Genomic DNA, 24,257 nt, shown 5'->3' with positions numbered 1-24,257 from the left:
AGTTTGGATGATTGACTAGAGCGATCGATTGTCTGTTTGACACTTTAGTTTGACTGGTTTGATTTCAACGTCATTGTTGTTTAAATCTGCGTATAAGTATTATAGTAAAAAAACGAAACAAAACTGATTTTTTCCGTGCAAAGTAATCTGGACATACTATAAAGAGCAGGGTTTCCCGTGCTGCGCATCTGTTTAATAGAATATTTCCAATTGCGTATCAATGGTAAATTAAACACAAAGGTAAGCTATGCAGGTTATAAAAACACCTTCAATTTTCAAGTAGTTGTTGGAAAAACATAGCTAAATTGGCATCGCTGTTGTGTACTCATTCACCACAAGTTCACCCTCGTGTAGTAGGAGGAAGAATGCCCCTTGTACACTCTTCTCACTCTCTATTTAGCTATTCCTTATCTTTATCAATAAGCTGAGAAAGCTTCATAATCCTGCAAGCCTGTGTGAGAGGCTTTGCCTCCCAAAGCCTATCTGGCTTTCTTAGCCCAAGTTCCTGTAACTTAGTCAGACGCAAAGAGACATCTGCATATACAACATGCCCTTTTTTCTTTGAAGCCTGAACATAGCACATGTAACTTTTGGGGTTCAAACATAAGTTTAACCACAAATCATGTTGGAAGGCAACAAGCTTTGTGTTTGACGCGCATGTATACTATCCTCTGGTACTCTAATGGAGCCTGCATCATCATGAGGGTAGCCTGTGAACCCGATGTTAACCAAAACTAAAACCAAAAGTGACCTTACCTGTATGGGTTGAGTGTTCCTCTCCCATACTTACTCTTCGGGTCATGGTAGCTCTCGCCAGCCTAACCTGTTGCCTTTGGTTTTACCTGTAAACCTGCAAAGGAACACGTACCTGTTCCTGCTTTACCCGTCCCTGTGCCTTGGATACGCGTCCGGGTCGCCCTCAGCCGGCGTCGCCTGATCCTCCAGATGACATAAAGGGTATGTCCTGAACTCTTCCTCAGTGCCTGATGTGCTCTCCATCGGCATCTCCTCTTCATCAACCACTTTAGCTCAAGAACTGTGTTCCTGGGCTACCACGCCACCTGTCTCGGCGTGGCTAACCTCTTGGCTAGTACAGGCTGCTGTCGAGACAGCATCCTGTACACCTCCCTGGTTTTAGGTGTGGGGAGCCAAGTGGGTTTCCCCGCCGGCAGACAGTTGGTTGTCTGTAGGTGACTGAGCCTTACTAGCCTCTTTGCTAAAACAGGTTCCTGCCGAAGCGGTCCCCTCTGCACCTACCTGATTTGAAGTGTGGGGAACCAAGTGGGCCACCTCACCGACAGGCAGCTGGTTGCCTGTAGGTAACTTAACCTCGTCCTGGGTAGCAGATCGCCTAGCATCCTTCAGAACTTCGTCCTTTAGGGTAGCTAGGTTCGTCAAGGCAGCCTTGAATTCCTGCTCATTTTCAATTTCCAGCTGGAGCTCGTCAACCTCTATGGCCGCAATAGCCATTCTGTACTCCTCTATCCTGGACCTGCGTTCAGTTAGGACATGTTTAGGCTGTAGGATAACCTCACGTGACATGCAACCAGACTGAACCTCATAAAGGAAGCTGCTCACTTGATTCAGGAAAAGTTGCAGCTTACCCTGAGCTGTCTCTGCGTAGCCTGTGCTACGACCATGCACCTTTGTTTGTGAAACAGCTTTTTCTGAGCTGGTACCATCCCTCATTGATAATTTTCCTGGTTGACCTCGCTTTCTGTCCTTCCCATCTCTGGAACCTTTATCTTTTCTATCAGACATATTTGTCAAGTTTTGAAACTTGCCATCATCTGAAAGATGCCAACATACACCAGCAGTAACAGATCTAGAAGGCAACAATGTACCTGGCTTAAAACCTTTCGTACATAATGCATTTAAAACAGCTAATAATTTCGGCTGCCTCAACTCATTTATGCCAAAAAGTTTTTGTTCAATCCTTTTATAACATGAACCTGAGTGACCATAGATGTGTGTCTACTTTTCAACTGAACCTCCGCTCTGCCTACTACCTTTAACTCAGAACCATCTACTGCAGTCAAAACAGTTGATGGCACTTTTAACTTTAAGCCTAACCTGTTGGCTGCTTTTTCGGTTACTGTTGAAGCCTCAGCCCCTGTATCTAGCACAAAATCAACCTCTATATCATTTACCTTTAAAGTTCTGGTTATCTTATCATCTAACCGTTTAGGACTAGAGGAAGAAAACCTCACACTCCTATTAAGATGACGAGAACGTGTGTAGTCCCTATCTCTACCTGAACCTCTGTCCGTATTCCTGTCACTCTCGCTACTGCTACTCCTTTCATAACGATACCTGTTAAGATCCTGTTCCTGAGAGTTTTCAGAACCATTCCTAGCACAGTCAATACTAGTATGGCCTTTCCCATTGCAAGCAAAGCACTTAGCATCAGGACAACTGCGAAGCCGGTGCTGCCGACTACCACAGTTGTAACATCTATTACTTTTAGGTGAAAGTTCACTCTTAGACCTAGCGTGCCAATTATGTTTATCCGCACTAGAATACCTAGAAAATCGAATAGAGTTTCTATGTCGGCTTCTACATTCATGTCTAACAGACTCATGACCTGAAGTCCCACACCCAGCCTTAGGGTACCTGTTCTTAGACCTATTATCATAATAGTCCTCACACTATTTTCAAGAAGTTCTATGAACTTCTGCACCTTCACTATAGTAACGACTAGTGCTTCTAGTTCTATTTTTAGATTGCCTAGAAACAATGGCTGCTACTTCTGAAATTTCTGTACCTCTACCTTTAGCCTTAGCATCTTTTAGTACTGCTTCTGAATAATGAGCAAGTTGCCTAGCTCTGAGAATGTCCCATAACCTTCCCCTATCGAAATCTTTTTCCTGCATCAATTGCCTATGTATAGTTGACTCCCTGAGTTCATTAACAGCTATCGCAAGAGCAAAATCTTTCCCGTTATCATCAATATCAAAGTTTAAATTCCTGCTGAGTTTCTCAACCCTTAACATATAATCCCTTTCATTTTCTTCACATGTTTGAGAACAAGTAACGAATTTCATAACCTTAACATATATCGTTTCCCTTCCACCATAAATTCTATTTAGATGATCCATGGCCTGCTCATAAGTAGAATCATGAGACTCTAAACTAAATCCTACAGACTGTAAAGCCTCACAGCCATCTTTACCTATAGCACTCAATAGCACAAGCAGTTTAATGGGACCGCTAAAGTTAACCTGACCTCCTTTAGCCTTACCCATTTGTAGAGTGGTAACTTCTACACATAAATTAATTTCAGACAGCCAAGACTTGTAAGAATTAGCTGCATCACTAGAGTTAATAACTAACCTGGGAAAGTCATTGACATTAAACCTGAATGCGGCCATCGTTGATAATAATGAAGGCAGCTATCTCGATTACTGCACAAAAGTAATCAAAACACTTACCCTCGCTCTTCCTGAAGCGAATAGGTAATTAATCCTGTAGCAAAATCACTGAACACTATCACTTCTCCTTACACCACTGTCGAATGTCCACGTGACGATTCGAGCACTGAACACTTAACACTGTACCCTTCTCCTTCACCACTCTCAAATGTCCACGCGACAATTTGAGCACTAAACACTGGCAACACTATCACTGTCCGCTGCAAACCAAGTTTGCCAATGACGCCATGTGTATTCACTCACCACAAGTTCACCCTTGTGTAGCAGGAGGAAGAATGCCCCTTGTACACTCTTCTCACTCTCTATTTAGCTATTTCTTAGCTTTATCAATAAGCTAAAAAAGCTTCATAATCCTGCAAGCCTGTGCTGGCTTTCTTAGCCCAAGTTCCTGTAACATAGTCAGACGCACAGGAGACATCTGCGTATACAACAACCGCTTTTGATTGTTGGTGCTGACATGCTTTTATTATTGACGTTGTTATAAAAATAATATCAGTGATAGGATATGTGATAAGATAGTAATAGCCTATATAACGTATATGTAACTCCACGAAAAAGGTAATTTTCTATACCTATAATGAAGTGCTGCAAACAAATGAGGATAAGTAAATAGGCCTGAAATGTAGGCCTAATAAAATTTCTTTGTAAATAGATGTATATATGAAATATTCTAGTGTTTGCTAAACTTACCTGGTCTCAAGGCAGCAATCATCTTCAAAAATGCTAGGTGCTCAACCATTCTAAATGATGAGTTGGTAGCGTAGACCATTTTGGCGATGAGAGTGCCTATTTCACTAGCTTTCACAGCAGTTGTCTTAGTGGCATAGTCGTCCAGAGTTTTTCGCTATTTTATTTTAGGCATAGTTGAGAGTAATTCAGCTCCTAGAGAAGTAGAAGGAGTAGCCTCAGGTGTCTGATTAGTGGCAGTTCTAACAATAACAAGCGTGATATTATCTTCTTCCTCAATGTCCTCCTGTGTATGTTGAGCTGTTCTTCCATTGCATGTTTCCAGATTGGCTCTCCTGCGGGATGGTATACCTTGCAAGTTTTAAATAAAAATGCGTATTTTTTGCAATCCTATTCACAAACTTTTTCTTTTACTCACTTTTTTTGACAAAGACTGTCTTATGGTTTAGGCTTTTTCATTGATTTCTATGCAGCTCTGTTTCTGCTTTCTATTGCCATCTGTTTGTGTCTAGTTCCCTCAAGTTCATATTACGCTTAGCTACATCTTTGTGTCTCAGCCTGGGTCTGCCCTGATTCCTCTTTTCTTTGTAGAGTTGTAGATATAATAGTTTTCTTGCCAACTGCTCATGACCCTTTCTGTAAGCATGTCCCAGTCATATTTGGCCTTTTTCTATCAATGGATAGGACGCCAACGTGTCTTGGGATTTCATTGTCCTTGACTTTATCTTTTCAGGTAAGGATCACTATGCTGCCTAGCTGTCTCATCATGACTGTGTAGTCTCTTTACTTGCAGTTGGTGTACTGTCCAGGTTCTCGCTCCATATAATATGGCTGTTAGGATTACTGGTTTGCTCTTTTTTAGTTACACTGAACTCAGATGATTACATGCTTGTTTTTTTGCTAATGATTCTAAAGTTTTTTCAAAGAAAGCACTGGCAGTTCCAATTCTGTGTCTATGATCTTTAATAATTTTGGCATTACTAGATACAATACCACCCAGAAATCTCAAATCTGTACAGAGAGTGAGCGGCTTGCCTATCAGGATATCTGTAAGATCAGGTAGTGGATGCAAAAGCTGTACTGGTTGCTACAGACATTCTGGTTTGTTTATGCTTATCTTTGTGATAAATTTTGATGCTGTTATAAATTGATCTATAAGCAGTTGCATGTCTTCAGCCGAATGATTAACCACAGCACTGTCAGTCAGGAACAAAATCTGTTTGACCAGGAGCTCGGTTGTGTAGGATTTTAATTTGAACTGGAAGACTCAAAAGATTGACATTATGTCTTGTTTGGATGTAGACTCCTTCTCTGTTGTCTTTAAAATTAAGTTCAAACATTGAAATTCGAGATAGAATGATGAAAAAATGGTTAGTGTCGAGACACAGCCCTGCTTGACCGTTTATCTACAGAAAACTTCTGAATCATAATACACTTGGACAACTTGTGGCACTACTCCATTAGGCAAAGATCTTATCAGGTTTATCATTTTGTCAGTGCATACTAACTCTTTTCATAACTATCCAAAAACCTTGTCTTGAGGCCATATCAAAGGCCTAGATGAAGTCAATGCAAACAGCATATCAAGGCGTGTTTTGTTTTTGTCATTTGTCCTGTGCTTGACGAAGGCTAAACATCATATTCATTGTACTACGCCTTTTGCGAATTCCACACTGAGTCTCAGCAGTGCATTTGGTGATAACACTTTATTGATCGTGTTGAGTTGTAAATGGGCCATAATCTTTAAAGCAATTGACAGGAGAGAAATGCTTCGATAGTTCCCTCAGTCCTTACGATCTCTTTTTTGAATACGTTAGAAAGATATTAGTGCCTTTCCAATCCTGTGGCATTTCCTCCTTCCATTCAAACTCTGCTCAGTTTGAATAGTGTTTTTGTAGCTACTGACCACCATATTTCCATACCTGTGCAGGAATCCTACATCTCCCAGGTGCTCTATTGTCTTTTGCTATGGTGACTGCAGCTATGATTTCCTTGTCGTCCCATGGTTCATCTAAACAGCTCATAATTGTTCTTTGAATGAGGCAATCTAAAGTGCACTACTCTTTTATTTTTGAAACATTTAGGATCAGGTTGAAATCTTTTAGGAAGTGATGGAGAATCTGATTCTTATATTGTAGGACTGTTTCTCTATCAAGTGTTTTTGTTAGGACTGTTGCTCTTTTCTCTCGCTCATACACTTGTCTGAGACCATGGTAGAATTTATTCATATCATTGCAATCGGCAGCAGACTATAGTTTTTTTGTTAACTCTTCTCACCAATGGGACTTTAGTTCTACGGTGTATTGCTGGAGTTTGTTCCTTATTGTTAAAGTTTTGCCTTGTTCACTCTGGTGCAACATAACAGATACTAATTTAGTGCAATTTTTTCTCTTCAAGCAGCTGTTTACCTTCACATCATGCTCTCTGAACCAATATTGGTGTTTCTTGGATAGTCTGCTCAGTAACTTATATGCTGCATTGAAAGCCGAACTATTTAATGTCTCCCATCGTTCAGTGATCTCCCCTATTACGTCGTCCTCATCTGACTTTTCATTTATTTTTTCTTTTATGCCTTCTCAAATCTTGTTATCTTTTAGATTTCCAACATTTAGTTTTTTGGTAGTTTTGGATGGGTCTTCTCATATTTGTTTTGTATTATGACTGATATCATAGAACAGACTCTGTTGTGGGTTATACAGCAGTCTGCATCTTTGTCAACATGGATGTTCAAAACATTTCTTCGGTCTACTTGTTTTGTTATCACATAGTGGGATACGTCTCACTGCTTGAACCTTGGATGCATCCATGTAGATCTTTGTGTTTGAAGATGGCGTTGGTGATTAGATGATGCTCTGAGCAAAAAGCAAGTAGAAGTTCACCATTAGAGTTACATTTTCATAGACCTTGATATCCGACAATGCTTTGCCAACTCTGGTGATCACCTCCAGCCTTTGCATTAAAGTCACTTGCAGTGAGCAGCTTATCTGTGCAAAAGATCATTTTTATCGCACATCTCAACTGATGGTTAAAGTCCTCCCTGATTTTGTCAGTTTTTCATAGTGGAAGCATAGACGTTTATAATAGACAAGTAGACTTTTTTAGTGAGGGCACAAAGTCATGATCCTGTCACTCATGATCTTTTCTGTCATTCCAGTAAAATGTGTAGCCGCTGCCCACCAAACTTTCTGAGAGCGCTAGATAAGTGCCACAGAGTGTCACAATATCAATCTGGTATTTTTGAAGCTCTTTTGCCACCAGTGCAGTCTGTCGTTTTAGTTGATTTCAGCGACCTCTATCTATATATATATGTCCTTAAATTTCATTTTGCAATTTTTCACATGAACTTTTCACTCTTCTATTCGCTTCCTAAATGATTTTACAATCTTTTTAGCTTGAGTGACATTCGAACCGACATGATTATCATTGGTTTGTGCCATTTCTATAAAACTGCATGCAAAAAGTTTAAAGAACATTAGCTTTTGCATTACGAGAGGTCTTCTGAATTTCAGAGATGCAATCCAGCGGGCATAAACAGGTACAGACATACTGGTATATTTGGTCTGCTGTAGCGGCTAGCTGGAGGATAAATTCATCTATCTCCGCCTTTTTAATGTGGCTACAGCAGGTTTTATGAGAAGTATAGCCACTCTTTGGTATTTTTCTTTGTTGTAAAATGATGCCCAGATTCCCCCTGCCAGCTTAGAACTAGTGTTTCTATTTCAGTCGCTGGCAATCCTACCCGTAATGCAGGTTGTATCGGTCTTCATGATTATCTGATAGCAGGTACAAGTACCCCGACCTGACTAAAGCGCCTACCCACCATAATATGTCAAATACTGAATAACTGCTTGGACCTTCTCATGCTCTTCCAATTTCATCTAGCGGTGAAAAATATTTTCTTGTCACTGCATAAGCCACAAGTTTTTCCTTTCTTCAGACTTTTTAGCATTCCTAAACACATATGTTCCATTGCTTCAGGTGTTTATCCTTGTTTGACGCTAGTCACCAGCAATGTGCTTGATCATGTTTTGAATCTTAAAGCTGAGCCTTCATTTATGAAGAATTCATCCATTGTATCGTATGAAACCATCTTTTTTGATTGACCATTTTTACGACTGAGTCAATTTGAACAACCTTCACATAGCCCCTGGCAGCTATATCGAATTGTCATCCTGAAGTAATGCCACCTTGAATCAAACTTTTATTTAGAAGCAACAGCGTGTATGATGGCAAACTTGCTTGAATGAAGGCACGCTAAAATTGATTGTCGGTTCAAACCTTTTGCCATTTAAAAGGCATGAATGCGTGGTTCTCTTCATCTAACAAATTAATTGTCTTTGATCAGTGCCATCAACAGCCAACCAATGAAAGAAAATGCTGATATTGCATTACTACAAGAATCCTGGTACCCTAAATCACAATGTAACCACTATCTGTAAACAGTACAGCACCTATCAGAAGGAGAAAAATATGTAAACAAACACTTACCTAGGAAACTATGAACTGAGCAACTAGTTAACAAAATGAAAAGGATTTAGAGTGATCACCTTTAATTTCTGTCACTATGTTAAAAGCAAATTGGACTAACATGTAAGATTTTATTTTAATCAGTTGTGAATTAACTTTTATTGTCGGAGATTTACGATGGCACCTCTCAGTTTATTTCAGGTAACTTGATTCATTTAATGATTATTGATTATCAGTGTATTACCATAATTGATATCATTGGTCAACTCTCGTACTCTCATGTTGATGCTTAAAGTATGGCTCGAGGTTTAAGTATGTTATTCTAGTTGTGCAAACATGTCATGCATGTTTACCATAAACGATATGAGTTCAACGGTGCCTAATCCAAGTAATGAAGTACTGAACTCTGTTGGCTTGCATCAGACATTGACTCATGCCGCTTCTGGATTATCATAAATCAGCTAGTGATACAAGCTAAAAATATTATAACTTGAAATTCGCATGCTATTATCATGAAAAATCACTCCAAAAAACCAAAAAAATTGTCATTTTTTCTCACCAAATAAAGACTGGCTTCTATTAGCCTCTTAGTTCTACGTATTGGTATTGACTATGCCCAAGTGTCTGATTCAATGGTAATATTCAAAAATGGTTTCTAGGAATAAACTACTATAAATTAGCCAATAAAACTTTGGTAAATGTTTTAACTCGAAGCCAGTTGTCGTGTTATTTGGCGCCTTTCTTGTTGCTAAGTGTATTTGCTTTCTCATCAGCAAATGCTTCTAATTTTTGTAATAAAAACCAGTTTTACTGATGCCTACACAGATACAATTTTAAATGCTGGGCTTGCAGCCATTAAATAATGATGATTAGATGCTTTATAAAGGCTTTTTGCAAAAAAACTCCACAACTTCATGTAGGTATAGAAGCTTATAACCCTCAGATTGGTGGAATCAGTCAAACACATACCTAGCTGATAGGCAGTCATGATCTCTACTAACTTCTCCACCCTATTTTTACAGCTTTTTTTATTAGTTTCATTTATGAAATCCTAAAAATAGTGAATACCGTACTTTTCGGACTATTAGCCGCCACTTTTTTCTGACGATATGAGCCATGCGGCTTATGTAAGAGTGCCATTTTTCTGTGGCTTTTTCTTTCACCGCTAGGGCGCATTAATCAGAATCTCTGGTTAGTGCGCCTCTATCGATGAAAGAAAATACGAAACAATGCCTAATGGTACTGTTCCGTTAGGCACTGGGTTAAAAAGCATCGGTAAATACGAAACAGTGCCGTTAGGCACTGTTCAGTTTTAAACAGCAAAGTTGCTGCCGCGTTAAAAAGCACCATCCTGAGTTCTGCGGCCTATACAAAGGTGCGGCCTATGTATTGTTGTATTATCATTTTCTGAAAAAAAGCAGATGCGGCTTTTATAGAAGTGTGGTTTATAGCCCGAAAAGTACAGTATCTACATGTATTTATTGCGGCATAGCATCATCACCTTTTATAGCTTGCTTTCTGTGTGTATGTACTTTGTATGGTGTAAATTTGATAGTGTTTTTTTACGCAGTCCCAAATGGATTCTGTACACCTGTTTTGTCATCCTTTGCTGACGCTGACTATGTATAATAATTAAAGATTTATTAGCTACTGCAAATTTAATTAGTTGAAGAATAGATAAAACCAAATTAAGTGCAGTCATGCTATTTGTTTATTTCTAGAGTTGAGTAACCTAAATTCCATATCATGATAAAATGCTTCATAAAATTCTCTAGACACAATAAGAATTCGTTTGTATCTCATTTCAGCAGCTATTCACAGAAACATAATCGATTTCTCATTCCTTGCAGTAATGAAACAAGATGAATAAGATTGACCGCCTCCTCAATTCAGCCAATCGGATGCTTAGGAATTGTGCAAGCAAGCCATCTTCAGACTGGAGCTATGTCAGTAGTGGATTATTGCATAATGACCCGCATGTCTCAAAAATATTCCATGGAATTATTTCTGGAGAGCGAGCAGCTTTAGCTAAAGGCATAACTCTGGTTGAATCTCTAAACTCAAGAAAAAAAGCTATGGGTAAAATATTGGTTATAATATATATGCATTTTCCGTACAGCCTTACATAGTCAAACTTTGATAACAGAATGGTTTGCCGCATTGCCATTGGTATTTTCCTAGCCATTTGTTTGTTTTTATATACATGTACTCTAGTAACACTTGGTTTAAACTCATCACAAATTTATTTTCAATTTTGTTGTAATTTTGAGCACTTGGCTTCGTTTTCGTATGTAGTTATCAGGCTGCACTGAAATTGCCTTGTCTGAAGTCCAGTGGAAGACATATGCTTATCAGGTAAATCATATGAGTGGCAGCCTACTCTTTGGTGATTAGTACCGAATCCATTAAATTTCACTCGAGACTTTGCCCGGCTCATGGCTTCATAAATTATTTTTACTGCCTTCAAGTATATGTGTCAAAGTGAATCCAATTTTCGGCAGCAAAAATATGTCTTTTAAATCGCCAAAGGTTTCTCACCCCTTTGTGAAATTCACCTTGGCCACTCCTTAATGAACTCACACGGATTATGTTATTGGAGGCTTTTCATCAAATCACTAAAACTATTCCCACTGTAAAGAAAGCAATAATGAATCCTTAAATATTCTGCTATTTTTAGTAATTTTTGTGAAAAATAGCAATTTCATAGAATGGAAAGCCATTGCTGGTGTATATCGGCGTTATTGATTTTTTAAGAGATTTTAAGTAAACCCGTAGCCTACCTATTAAATTCTGTAAGGAAGCATCTAAATTTAGCTTACTTGTGTTTTAGGTGAAGCATTACTAGCTAAGCTTATTCGACATCAACGAGACTTGGAAGCTGCAGGCAAGAAATACACTTTTAGAATTGGTATGTCGTCTGCAGATAGAATCTTATAGAAACTGGTCATCTTCACTCGATAATCCCGCATAATACAGACATGTGCATGAGCACAATGAGTTCATTACATATAACAAACAGCGGGAATGTGTCTAAAGCTCAACCGTATCCTTACTGTGTGTTTTGCATCTGCATCAAGCATAATAGGTCATGCACTCAGCAATTTTGGTCATATGCTCAGCAATAAACATGTAGGTCAGGTGTTCAGCAATATAGGTCATGCACTTAGTAATATAGGTCATGTACTCGGAAATATAGGTCATGCACTTATTAATATAGGTTTTACACTGAACAATATATGTCATGTACTCAGCAATGTAGGTCATTCACTCTACTATATCATGTCCATATGTCTTATATATATATATATATAGATATATATATATATAGATATATATATATATAGATATATATATATATATATGTCCTACTATCATATCTACCATAACATGTCCTTGCTCCTTTTACTCTTTGAGTACATCCTTTCGTATTAACTTATCTGTGTGCAGGATTATCAGGAGCTCCAGGAGCAGGCAAATCCACTATGATAGAATCACTTGGAATGAAGCTAACTGAAGAGGGACACAGTGTAGCTGTATTAACCGTGGATCCGTCTTCCGTGTCTACTGGGGGTTCGTTTTTTATATTATTCATATAACCTTTGTAATTTCTTTGTGTCGTCTATGGCTTTTCATGTATGTGGGTCTAAGATTTATGTGATGCAGATTCTTTATTTTTTTCATAAATTTTTGTTCTAGTGGACTAAAATGCTGGTACTTTTAGCAGTTTTTAGGCCATGTTTTGCAGTGATTTTGTTTGACTCTTTCGCTATGAAAGACGTCGAAATGGCTCACTTTAGTACCTCTATTAAACTTCAATAAAAGTGTTCATCACTGCTCATAGAATTAACAAATTCACTTAAAACTTTTCCACAATAAATTCAAGATGTTGTGTTATCTGTTTGCTAAAACAAAACGAAGCAGTTAGTTGGTTTTTTTACTGTGAATTCACAGCATAGAACTGCGGTCATCACATTTTTGAATTTCTAGTTTACAATGGATGAAAAAATAGTAAACAGCGACCTCAATGTATTTCTGCTAGTGAAATTTTTCAACATTGCTCTTCAAATCACTATATTTTTATAGCAAAGGATCGGGATCTGCCTTTTGGCCAAAATGCGGAAACGATTTTTTACTAAACAAGACAAGAACCTTTCACATGGCCTCTGAACTCCAAATGCATTGATTTTTGTGCACAAGTTTCTGCTAGTTTAAAAGAAAACTGTAGATTGAAGCTCCAAGATACAAACTGTAGCTTTTACCACAGAAAACCCCATGGCAAAAATAAAATTTCGTCAAAACAAGCAAAATTTTCCGCAGTGAAGGAGTTAATATGATAATCTATATGAATAAATCTCAAAGTTTGTCTGTAGTTTGGTTTGTCCGGCTATATCTATTAAGATATTGGACTGAAGAATCTGTTTCGAAGACGATTTGATCTCGGACCCTTCCATTCACCAGTCTAATCCCTTACCAATTAAGCCACACGAGCATGAAGTGGATTCATTAGGCGATATATGTTGCTATGTTGGTGCGAATACACTATCGCTCTCCATGATGGTGCAGCGTCACAGAGAGCAGTGGCGTAAATTTATGCGTGCTCAACTGTGAGAGCAAATAGTTAGCTCTTATTAGTAAGCTTACTCAAATTAGCCATTAGCAATGTGCAAGGCTAATGGCAACTGACAGGCAACTACATTACCTCATTGTTTGTAAACTTATTTTAATACCCATGCAACTTCGGGCATTCCACTATTTCTATTATAATTATTCGTAATCATTTTGGTTAGGGCGGGCTGTTGTTCCCAAACAAGTTTGTATTTTGTGAATGTACTCTGTAGTAACTTACTCCTTTTACTCATCAAGTAGCATAAGGCTCGTTTCCCTGTTCTATCGGTTTGCACCGTTTTAAAAATATGTTTCTTGGTTAGTAACATGGTTACCCCTCATTCGTTACACTTTTTTATGAAGTGCTCTGCCACATGTCATCATTTACTGACGATCGAAAATATTTGCATCACAGAGTAAAGTACATTTCCATAGCACAGTAGCTTAGCTATCTTTAAAAAAATATTTGTGGTGCTTTAATAGTTGGCTTTTATTAACAATTATTTTAAATGATATATTGTTTTGCTTAGTTTTTATATGTTGGGCAACTAATATCATAATGTCTTTTCAAAGGTAACCATAGTTCTTCAGTATTTGTGAGTACCATACTTGCTGTGTTCTACCGTCACTTAGTTCGAGTATGTCTCCATGGACCTGCCAATTTATTTTTTTCGTGCCAAGCTAGTCATTCCTATATGTGTAAGGCTTGCTTGTCATTGCAGCCCATTATCATCACTTGCCAACTGCAACTTATTAGCGCCTACACATATGAATGTATCGACATATGACATAGATTTAAAAAAATATTCTACACAAAATTCTGAGTTAATTTTCGGTGTCGATTTCTGAAGTTTTGTCAAATATCAGTAAAATCAGTAGATCTGCTTGGAGATACAGTTCTATTTTAAATAGTTAGCCAGTAGGCCTACCTAGCTCACATAATATTAAACTATATTCAGCACCTTTTGAAGTCATGAATTTTAAGGAAACGAATGGGAAAAAGAGAGTATGCTGTTCTCAGAATTAAAACAACTAATTTCGAAAAATGTGAGAAAACTTGTGATGAATTATTTGTGAAAATGGAGAAATTTGTCTAGTAGTTCTTATTTGATACAAAGTGAAAATGATGTGAGAAAAAGAATGCTTAGAATCTGTGAAAGTGAAAAGGCATCCATGATAGTTAACGATAAAATTTTATTAATATTCATTATAAAAAAACAGATAGATGGGATATAAGTCAGTTTGACTAGTTCCTTATATCTATCAACACCTCCACATATACCCCCTCCATTTCCTGTATCGGCAATGTTACATCTCAATCTGCTTGTTTTCGTGTAAAAAGCGGGCAGACCAGAAAAATATACTGTTAATGATTATTTGTTTAGTTTCTTACGCATAATTTAGTTTTGTACATTTAGTATTTCACATATCTTTATGTTATACATTTATTTTAATGCGACATTATGAGTGATTGCAATATGTATTATTAAAGGTTGACTTGCAACAAAATTTACATTACAGTTATTTGATATGAAAAGATTCACAATGTCTTAATCTGTTGTGTTTTAGGTGCAAAATATGTGGAAAGGTGATTACAAGCTCTTAAAAGCTCATAAACGAACAGAAAATCGCAGACACACAAGACCGCCGTAGTTTGGATTCCCTTTCCAAAATGGCTCAAGTATGATGTAGTTGTGAGAGATGGTTTCTGTTTACACTTTCTTGCAACCTTATTCGTCGAAATATTTTCACAAGTATACTTCACGCATTCAATAAAACTATGTCTATTGTTCTTATGCGTCTATTTTATCGTCATCGTAATGCTGTCATTTTTAGCAGTGATATCTTATAACTTACCGTAAAAATTCGTTTAATTTTTTAGCCTTAGCTCGAAGGAGTACATATCATTGTCTGATAATCATGACGAGCCTGTTGGTCACTTGCGATCATTGAAAAGTGCTGCAGAAATTATTTGCGAAGTATTGGGTCACATGATCAGATTACGACTTGCCGATTAGACCAGGCCAAAACAAAACTGTAAAGTGGCAAGCATCTATATTTGATACGGGATCTTCGGTAAAACCCGAAGTGTTTGTCATAAACTAGTACTACGATAAGTTTTATAATTATTGAGCTTTGTATTGGCCTTTCAATTCACGTGAGAACATAGCGTGACAAGACGATACCCGAACTGTAATGAATACGTCATCGAAATGAAGAGATTGCAATCTACAGCAGCTTTTCGTTTTTGAGCTTTTAAGAGCTTGTAATCACATTTCCACATATTTTGCACCTACAACACAGCAGATTAAGACATGATGAATCTTTTGACATCAAATAACTGTAATGTGAGTTTTGTTGCATGTCAACTTTTAAGTTGTGATTGGCGAAATGGGTATGAGTACAAAATACAATGTATTATTATAGGAAGACTTACTCCTACAACTAAGTGAACTAACTTTGGACTATAATGTAGTGCATGAAGCCACTCTGCTGCTGTAGGCTCTATATTAGGAGATAAGACAAGAATGTTCAAGCTATCCCAGAATTCCAAAGCCTTCATTAGACAATCGCCAAGCAAGTGCAACCTCGGTGGAGTCACTCGGAACACAAATGAATCAATCAGTTTATGTGAGGGTGCAGGATATGATGTCATACTGGTCGAGACTGTAGGCAAGTTAACTCTATTGTTAAATTGTTTGAGTGATAGTATTTGATTTATTTCTTACGAATCTCGATGGCAATAATTACAGCTAGTATTAAGATATCATAGTTTGCTTACATTCCGGTATATAAAGAATGGGTTCAGATACTCCTGTGGAAACCGCTATCCTCAAACATCTTTCCATCTTATTGTGCACCCTTCCGAAATTCACTATCAAATATTTTTTACACAACATCAGGTATTATGCGCTAGAGTGAATCAGTGGCGAGAACAAAAAATAAATACTTGAAATGCTTTATTAAAAAGAAAGGTCCAAAGCTCACTGAGAGAGTAACTGAGATTCCTACCAGCGCTATAATGATAATAATAATAATAAACACTCAACTTATTGGCCGTCTCAAACAGCTGGATCATGAACGTTGCAGTAGGCCTACTCAGACTGAAAATTACAAAAGCTATTCAATGTTTCACTTCAATTTACATTAGTTTGCACTTATATTTTATAATATAAAAACAAAAATTGTATTTTATATTATTCCACTAGTTTTTACTGCTTAATTATTACACTATTATTACACTTATTATTATTAAGATGTTTCAAGGTTGATAGTTCTGATGTGTCTAATGGTTACTTCCGATTCAGAGGAAGCTAAATAAAAATGGCTTCAGGTCACATAACTTATTGTAAACCAATTAAATTTGATATCATTGTGTAGCTAAAAGATTATTCTTTCTGGCCTAATTAGAAGTTTTCCTTTCCCCTTTAATACATATTTTATGGCAGGGCAACTCCATAAAACTGTTGTCACATATATGTCACGCGGGGTTAGTGTATTATGTTTATGATGTTCAAGGTTATATTATAGTTTTAAAAGGCTTCTTTTATTTGCTTCGTACTTTGCATTAGTAAGCTTCTCCACTAGCATCTGACTCTTTGTTATGTTACCATGACATTTACTGCTTGTGCCATTGTGTACATTGCGTTTATGCTAAGTTTTTCACATACCATAGCAGGTTCTTGTTTTCAGAAAAAGAAATGATTGTAAATGTGTTATTATTGGCCATAGTCTATCCATTTCTATGTCCATATGTATTCCATCTGTACACATTTTTCTGTCACAAAGCCATCTTTATTCTCTGATAAGCATAATTTTTTTATGCTTCAGAAAGTGACCAATTAGCTCAGTTGCTTAGAGCATCAGCATAATAAGCTGAGTGTCAGAGTAAGAGCCCTGTAATGGCAAAAATATTTATCATTCCAGTTAGTGCATGTACAGAGTTTTGTGATTGCGTGAAAGTATGCGCATATGAAACAATACTATTCTGACACAAAAATGAAAGGCGTTGACATCCATTCGCACTTTATTATTTCTGACAATCTAACATTGAATGAAAAGTCTCCTTTCATTAGCGAAGTGTGTGTGAGTCTTCTTAAACGAATCTCAAATGAAGCTGATTTGAGATGAGAGATTTGAGAAATTGTAATCTGTCCAATGAGGTCCGCCAATTTTAATGAATTAAATTTACCAAAAATATTTGTCATTCGTCAATTTTGAAGGCCAATAAATGGAGAGAGCAGTAGGTACCACTTACCGTGATTGGCTTACCATTGGCTATCACTTTCCATGATTGGCTTATCTTCGGCTATCACTTCCCATGATTGGCTTACCATTGGCTATCACTTACAATAGCCAGAGGTAATAAAAGAATACTTAGGATAACTCTTTTGTTTTAATTCTAATTATAAACAAGCTGAATTGTATCGATATTATGTTTATTGTATATTATATTGATAGTTAAAATTGTTTAGACTAATTTTGTGTTATGCATTTGTTGGCAGGTGGTGCTACATTAGCGCAGCACATTGTTATTCAATAACTATGAAACCTTACATGGTGATGGAGGCATCATTTGATTACCTAAAAAGTTTATGAACTTTTCAGTTTCAAATTGAAATTTTCATTTTAAACATTAGTACAGGATGATCAAAACATAGGCATTGCTTGATCTTTAACTCATTCGCACCCGACTAACTTCCAGGCGATTAGCCCCAAATACCGCTCATTCTTCAGAAATTTGCTGTAATTCAAATTACTACTACAGGAGACAAACTTGAGATAATTTACTTATCCAAAGTTTCACAAGAACTAGCAAAGTCTCATCTTTCAAATAATGATATCATATTCATATAAACAACTCATATCCCTTTCTTGTAGATCTGTGTCTCAAAGAAGGTAGTTTCAGAAAATTTCCACTTTGAAAAAATTGTTATTTGCTGAAACAAAGTTAGTTTTGCAGTGTACAAATTGGAAAATATACAAGTTTTGACTAAAATTACTTGTTTATTACATACAATACATAGTTATGAGTATAATTTATACATATGCAGTTAGTAATGAACATGAAAATCATGAAACTCCTATTTCGAACTTTTCCTCGCGAGCATCATCCTTCAAACAGAAGCATAGCAAATCTACAGTATATGCCAATATAACTCAAATAAAATGTCATGAAAATGTTTCAAATAATAAAAATATGTTCAACAACTCTTTTCTTGACTTTTCAGACTTAATAGGCAGCTCTAAAAATCAATATGGTTTTATCGAAGCTGAATGATAACGTTAGTCGGAATACGGCTGACATCCTGAAAAGTGCATTTTTAGTCGAGCATTACGGTTCAAATTGGCAAAATTAAAAATTAATAAAAACTTTGAAACATTAAAAATAATGTTTTTAAAAAACTGAGTGATAAAATTTTATGTCGGTATGATGATTTCCGGTTTGGTAGATGTTGAGATGGGTGTACTAATTTGGTTATAACTTTTGCCAGAGACGTAATTGAGACATATTTTAAAGTTTGTCTGATTGGCTCGAAATTTTTCTTTTTAATTAATCAAAAATATTTTTTTATAATTTAAAAATAACAATGCAGGAAGTTGGTAAATTTCAGACGCGAGTTAAATCACATTGGGTGCCTACCAACGTTATAAATACTCGAGTTAACTCGCGTATGGATGCGAATGAGTTAAGCTATTTTAAAATACCATAAAACCTCAAATTGAACGCCACCTCTTTTTGAGCGCCACCTCTTTTTGAACGCCACCTCCAATTGACCACTATAGAGGAAGGGTTAAAAAATAGATTGCCATGGCTTTCGATTAGAGGTTTTACAGTAGTTCTGTTTTTTTCCTGTACATTTCTGTTCTTCATATTTTCTCCAGATGATATTCATTGCCACGTATTTTATATGATTAGGTGTGGGACAGTCCGAGATAGCTGTGTCTGACATGGTAGATATGTTCTGCATGGTTGTGCCACCCGCTGCAGGTGATGAACTTCAAGGTCAGTGATACATTTGGAATTTTTTTTTTCTGCGTAAGATTCTAGCTACAGTCAGTAGTTTTGTGCCATATTATGAATTGTAGGGTTGAAAAAAGGCATCATGGAAGTTGCTGACGCAGTCATAGTGAATAAGGCTGATGGAGACTTGTTACCAGCTGCAAGGAGAGCTCAGGCAGAGTATACAAGTGCATTGAAGCTGATGAGGAAAAAATCGGAGCTCTGGACACCCCAGGTAGCCTCTGCTTATATTCTAAGCACCTTAAGCAATTCCTGTAGTCATTTGGCTTATTGGCTAGGAGGGTTCAACAGGAAGCGCCATAGTTTATATTTTACTAAAGAGGAATAATGGTTTGGTAACCGTTTTTTACTTAATCAAGCAATGAACACTTTTGACTAAACACAAAATTGCAATGGATTCTAGAACTTGGTTCTAATATATCTCCTAAGCTCCCCTAGCAGTGTCACCGTCATCTGATATAACATTAATATATAACCTATTTCATTCATTAAACTTCTAAGCTGTTTATTGTTTTTAAAGGCCTTTAAATTTATTGTCGAGAGAGAGACAATAAATTTAATTGTTTCACTGGTTCCATTTATTATTTACTACACATTTTGTCTATGTTTATCATGGTTGATTGTTGACATAGCTTGAAAATACCTAAATAGTAACCTTTTCTGTCACTTGAAGGTCACTCATGTCAGCTTTAAAAGATTTTATCAGAAAGTATAGATATATTTCTATCGTTTGAGACTTTGTTTGTTGTTTTAAGTAAACTGACTTTCAGGATGTTTTTAGATCAAAGCCTACAAAACTTGATCACGGTTAAAACAAGTAGCGGTGTTTCGTGTCTCTATTGACATATATTTTAGTTTGTATTATTTGCTCTTGATTGTTGGAATAAAGCTTCAACATAGCCTCAGATACATTGTTATAGACTTTTCAAATTATTTAATGAATTAGTTTGAAGTTTTAAAGATTTGTTAGAATTTGTCTCTTGGTTTTCTTAAAAAGTAAGTCTAAATCCTGTCCTCTAAACATGTGAATACCCGATGCTGACGAGACTGTATATTTATCACTTGTGAACAATATAATGCATGGCTATTGATATCATTTTTGTGGATGTCTAGACGTCATTTTTATTTGAGCATTTTTGTTACGATCAGATTTTGTCGATTTTAATCCCGAAACATCCTGACAGGCAGATCACCTGAAACAACGAACAAAATTAAAAATAATAGGAGAATATTTAGACTTTCTGATAAAATCTTTTGAAATGTGGCGTGAGTGACCTTTTACAAGGTGGAGTTTAGAAAGAACTCGATGACATTGTGTCACTCTGGTAGCTTGTTTACTACTTGTACGCTGAGTAGTAACGTTTACTTTTAAACAGGAAGTGTGGAAAGTGTAAAAAATGCAACTGTTTGTTAGTTTACTAAAGTAGAGTTTTCAAAGGCTTCAGTTATCAAAACCAACTAAAGGAACCGAAGCACTGAAGATTGTAACCGAGTCGTGGCAGAGTTATGACCAATTTGGTTCTACTCGGGCACAACTGAAACTCGTGTTTGATTTGATTGAACAAATACAATTTGGACATTATGTTTTCTAAAATTGTTGATTTGATTGTAGTTCAGAATGTAGAAGTTATAGTCACACAGCAATAAAATTTGAAATATCTAAAATAATGGAATTCTTCTTTGTTTGTTTCAAAGTTATGCCGCTGCTCTTCTCAAAATCTGTTGCTGTGACTGAGATATCAGCGTATAAATAGCTTTCATCCTGATACCACAGTTTTAAGGAATGAATTGTGATTGTGATACTCATTAGTTTGAAAAGAATTCCAAATGTAACCATGTAGTTTGACCTTGCGCTAGTTGCTTGTCTGTTTACCTTTTACATACTCGTATATATTCATGTTCATGATCTCAACAATCGTGTGAGGCGTAGGGCATCGTCTTTTTAGATATCTTGAAAAAGGTTCGATGGCTCAAACTTTAGCCTTGAAGTTTGTAACAGTATTATCTTTATTTTCTTATAATTTCTTACATTATATCACTTAGATCACTTATCAGAATTAGAGGTAGTGAAAAACTCACATTCATGGAAATTACTAGCTATCTGTTAAAATCATATCTTTAATTTCATTCAATTTCTTGCTTATTCGTCTGTGGATGACGGAAGTGATTGTTACCACAGGTATTGCGGGTCTCGTCCATGACGACAGAAGGCATGGACAAGCTATGGTCACTCATGTCTAGCTATCATCAGGTTATGATAGACAACGGAGAACTCTCTGCTAAAAGAGAACGGCAGGTCATTATCTCATATAACATTACCTTTATTCATTGTTTTATTGCTTCCATAATATTGCGTTCCTTTAATATTGTTGAGGAACAAAAAGATGAAAAAAGACAGTCTTTTTCTCTTTGTTCATCGTACCATGATAAGTATATGTAAGTTGTCTTCTCATGTCTTGTATGTGAGATGGCAAGCCTGCATTGAAGCTCTATGATTATCTTTTATATATAGTTTGTGTATTTGAATGCTGAATCTATTCTTTTTGTCATTTCGAATAAAATATGTTGCTTAAAGGGGGAAGTTTTTGAAATGAAAATAAATTTTAGTTGTCCCGTAATACGATGAGGGGTATTGAATTTATACATGGAAATTAGCCTTTATTTGACAACCAAAAATCAGAAGAATTCAAGTGTTAATGCAATATCTAATTTGTTTATAGAAACTATTTGTCAAAAATACACTTATGATGAAACAATACTGAATTGGTTTTCAAAAATATGCTAGTTTTTAAAATAACTCAAATGTTGAAGTTTGTCTTACTTACTTTTTAGAATTTTAGCTACCAAGTTTACTAGATTATTTTCTCTTTTAACCCATTCAGTACTAATTAGTTATCGGTTGACTGCCCCCAAGCCTAATTAATTTTTCAGTAGCCTTATAATTAAAATGGAGCTACACGAAATGGAGTATAACTACCGTACTTTGCAAAATAATCTTGATTTGTTTTTTGCAGCTTAACGGAAACATTCCAGGCTACAATGTGATATAAATATCTCTGTAGCTTTACAAATCCTACTAACCACAATTTCTAATACTTCCCCGAAAAATATTTTTGGTCAAAGTGAATTTTTATGTTTCAAAGCAGCTATCAAGCAGTTTTTTGGTGGTGACATTGTTGGATTATGTTAGATTGATAAGGAGCTTTATCAGCAGCAGATCAAAAAAAAGATTTCTCAATTGCAAGTAATAGAACAGGTGTTACAAGCTTCTAACTAACACTACGTCGCTGACAGTTTTATCAATTACATAATCCAACAGCTTGCTAATTTATATTGAAATGCATTGCAGAGGTTATTATGGATATATTATGCATGAAACAAGATAATAAGTTGCCAGCTAACAGACAATCACCAGCAAGGAAAATATATGTAAAAATACAGTAAAATATACTGTAAAAAGTGCAGTACAAATGAAGATGAATGAAAAAGGAACATTTTATACGTGTATATGTATAAAAATATATATATATATATAAAAATGTATTCATAAAATATAATGACAAGACATTGAGAGTTATTTAATGCCAACTACCCATGCACATTTGCTCTCATTATAAATTAATTGATGCAGTATTTTCTTGGCTTTGGTAGTTCTTGTAGTTCTACAAGAAAATCATAAAATTATTATTTGTTATAGGATAATCACGTGATGAGTTCTAAAAGCCGATAAAAATCTAAATTTTATTTGATTGAAAACGTTATAATCATGTGTATCATAAAAGAATCCATAACTTACACTGTTAGAATTTTGTTTGTTTGAAATTCACAACAAAAATTTCGGCTTTTTATCGTTTGTTTTCGGTAAAATTCTATATATAGCCACATAAAACTTACCTTCTTCTATGAGTAATTTCTCAATTTTTTTGTTGAACATTAATTCTGTTGCTATTTTCTTCCTCTGAGCTAATTACCACATCTGATTCACTTAAAAAGTTTGCCATCGTCCCAATACACTTTTTCCAAAACGGCCATCAACAAATTCTCAGAACAGTTCATATCTATCACGTAATTAGTTAGTTAAAAATCTATTGTCTAATCACATATTTGGTATCAAAATGATGCCCAAGCTCTTAAACTTCGTTTGGTGAATAAATAAAACCGATGTACCTAAACAGCTAAGCAATAGAGTGAATCAAAATTTAACCCGGATCATCCGGGATCAAGCCCTAGGAGAACACAGCTCTTCCCATAATAATCGGGAACAGGCCTGAATAGGTTAATAATGCCAAGGTCTTTTTATGTGTCACATTTTTTACCTGATTTTCAAAATTAGCTAAATACTCAAAGCTTTTCAGCATCTTCCCGTGATCTGTAATGAAGTTTATGTTGTCATTCTTTCTTTTTTCTACCAGCAATGTCTCGAGGTCTGAGCCATACGCCGTGCAAACACTACTTTGAACTGTTCTTTTGTGAGAAAATCATGAGCAATCAACAGTTTGAGTTGTGGACGATTTTATAATACACTCCTATCTGATAAAACTGTTTTGCAGCTAGGCTATTGCATCTACCTTGTAGCTATTTGTATACTGCATAAAGAAGACAACTCCAGTTATTCTCTCATATGAATTATCGCATAGATTCAATTGATAGAGGAATGCCTATTGTAGAAAGTAGTCTGGATGTGGAACCATGCCCATGACCAGCTACTTGACCTCTTCCAATCACATCCATCAGTGACGAGGCAACGATCTGACCTTGAGCGACAAGTGCTCAACGGTCATCTCTCCCCAGGCTTTGCTGCGGACTTGCTACTCAATGATTTCTTTGGCAGCCAGAAGAAGTAGTTGCAAGTATGAACTATTACTAACATTTAAGGTGCCCTGAGACTTGTACCTAGTTTATTACTGAGTGTATAGAGTAACTCTTTCTTTTTACTCTTTCTTTTTGAAGAGATCTGTACTGTGGCTTAAAGTATGTCGAGATTATCTAAGTTTTTCTTGATACAAGATAGGCAATTTTTGTTACTGTTTATGTGCACTAAA

General features: G+C 36.2%; 2 protein-coding genes across 2 annotated transcripts; one reads left to right on the top strand and one right to left on the bottom strand.

The window, feature by feature from the left end:
- The first annotated feature begins 2 nt into the window (after positions 1–2).
- LOC137401663 (methylmalonic aciduria type A protein, mitochondrial-like) lies at positions 3–24,139 on the top strand. The gene is made up of 9 exons (XM_068088117.1): positions 3–240; positions 10,436–10,664; positions 11,416–11,493; positions 12,033–12,155; positions 15,693–15,863; positions 19,111–19,197; positions 19,281–19,429; positions 21,395–21,511; positions 23,883–24,139. Exons 2-9 carry the CDS (start codon positions 10,448–10,450, stop codon positions 24,057–24,059), a joined length of 1,119 nt encoding a protein of 372 aa, XP_067944218.1. The 5' UTR covers positions 3–240; positions 10,436–10,447; the 3' UTR covers positions 24,060–24,139.
- LOC137402791 (uncharacterized) lies at positions 1,911–3,371 on the bottom strand. Its single transcript, XM_068089297.1, has 2 exons — positions 2,771–3,371; positions 1,911–2,584 (listed from the first exon to the last, which is right to left on the bottom strand). The coding sequence occupies exons 1-2, from the start codon at positions 3,369–3,371 to the stop codon at positions 1,911–1,913; spliced, it is 1,275 nt and encodes a 424-aa protein (XP_067945398.1).
- Positions 24,140–24,257: the final 118 nt, after the last annotated feature.

This window comes from Watersipora subatra, chromosome 8 (genome assembly GCF_963576615.1).
Source record: "Watersipora subatra chromosome 8, tzWatSuba1.1, whole genome shotgun sequence".
Classification (NCBI taxonomy): Eukaryota; Metazoa; Bryozoa; class Gymnolaemata; order Cheilostomatida; family Watersiporidae; genus Watersipora; species Watersipora subatra.
Note: the sequence above shows the minus strand (reverse complement) of the source record. Positions and strands in the feature narration are given on the sequence as shown.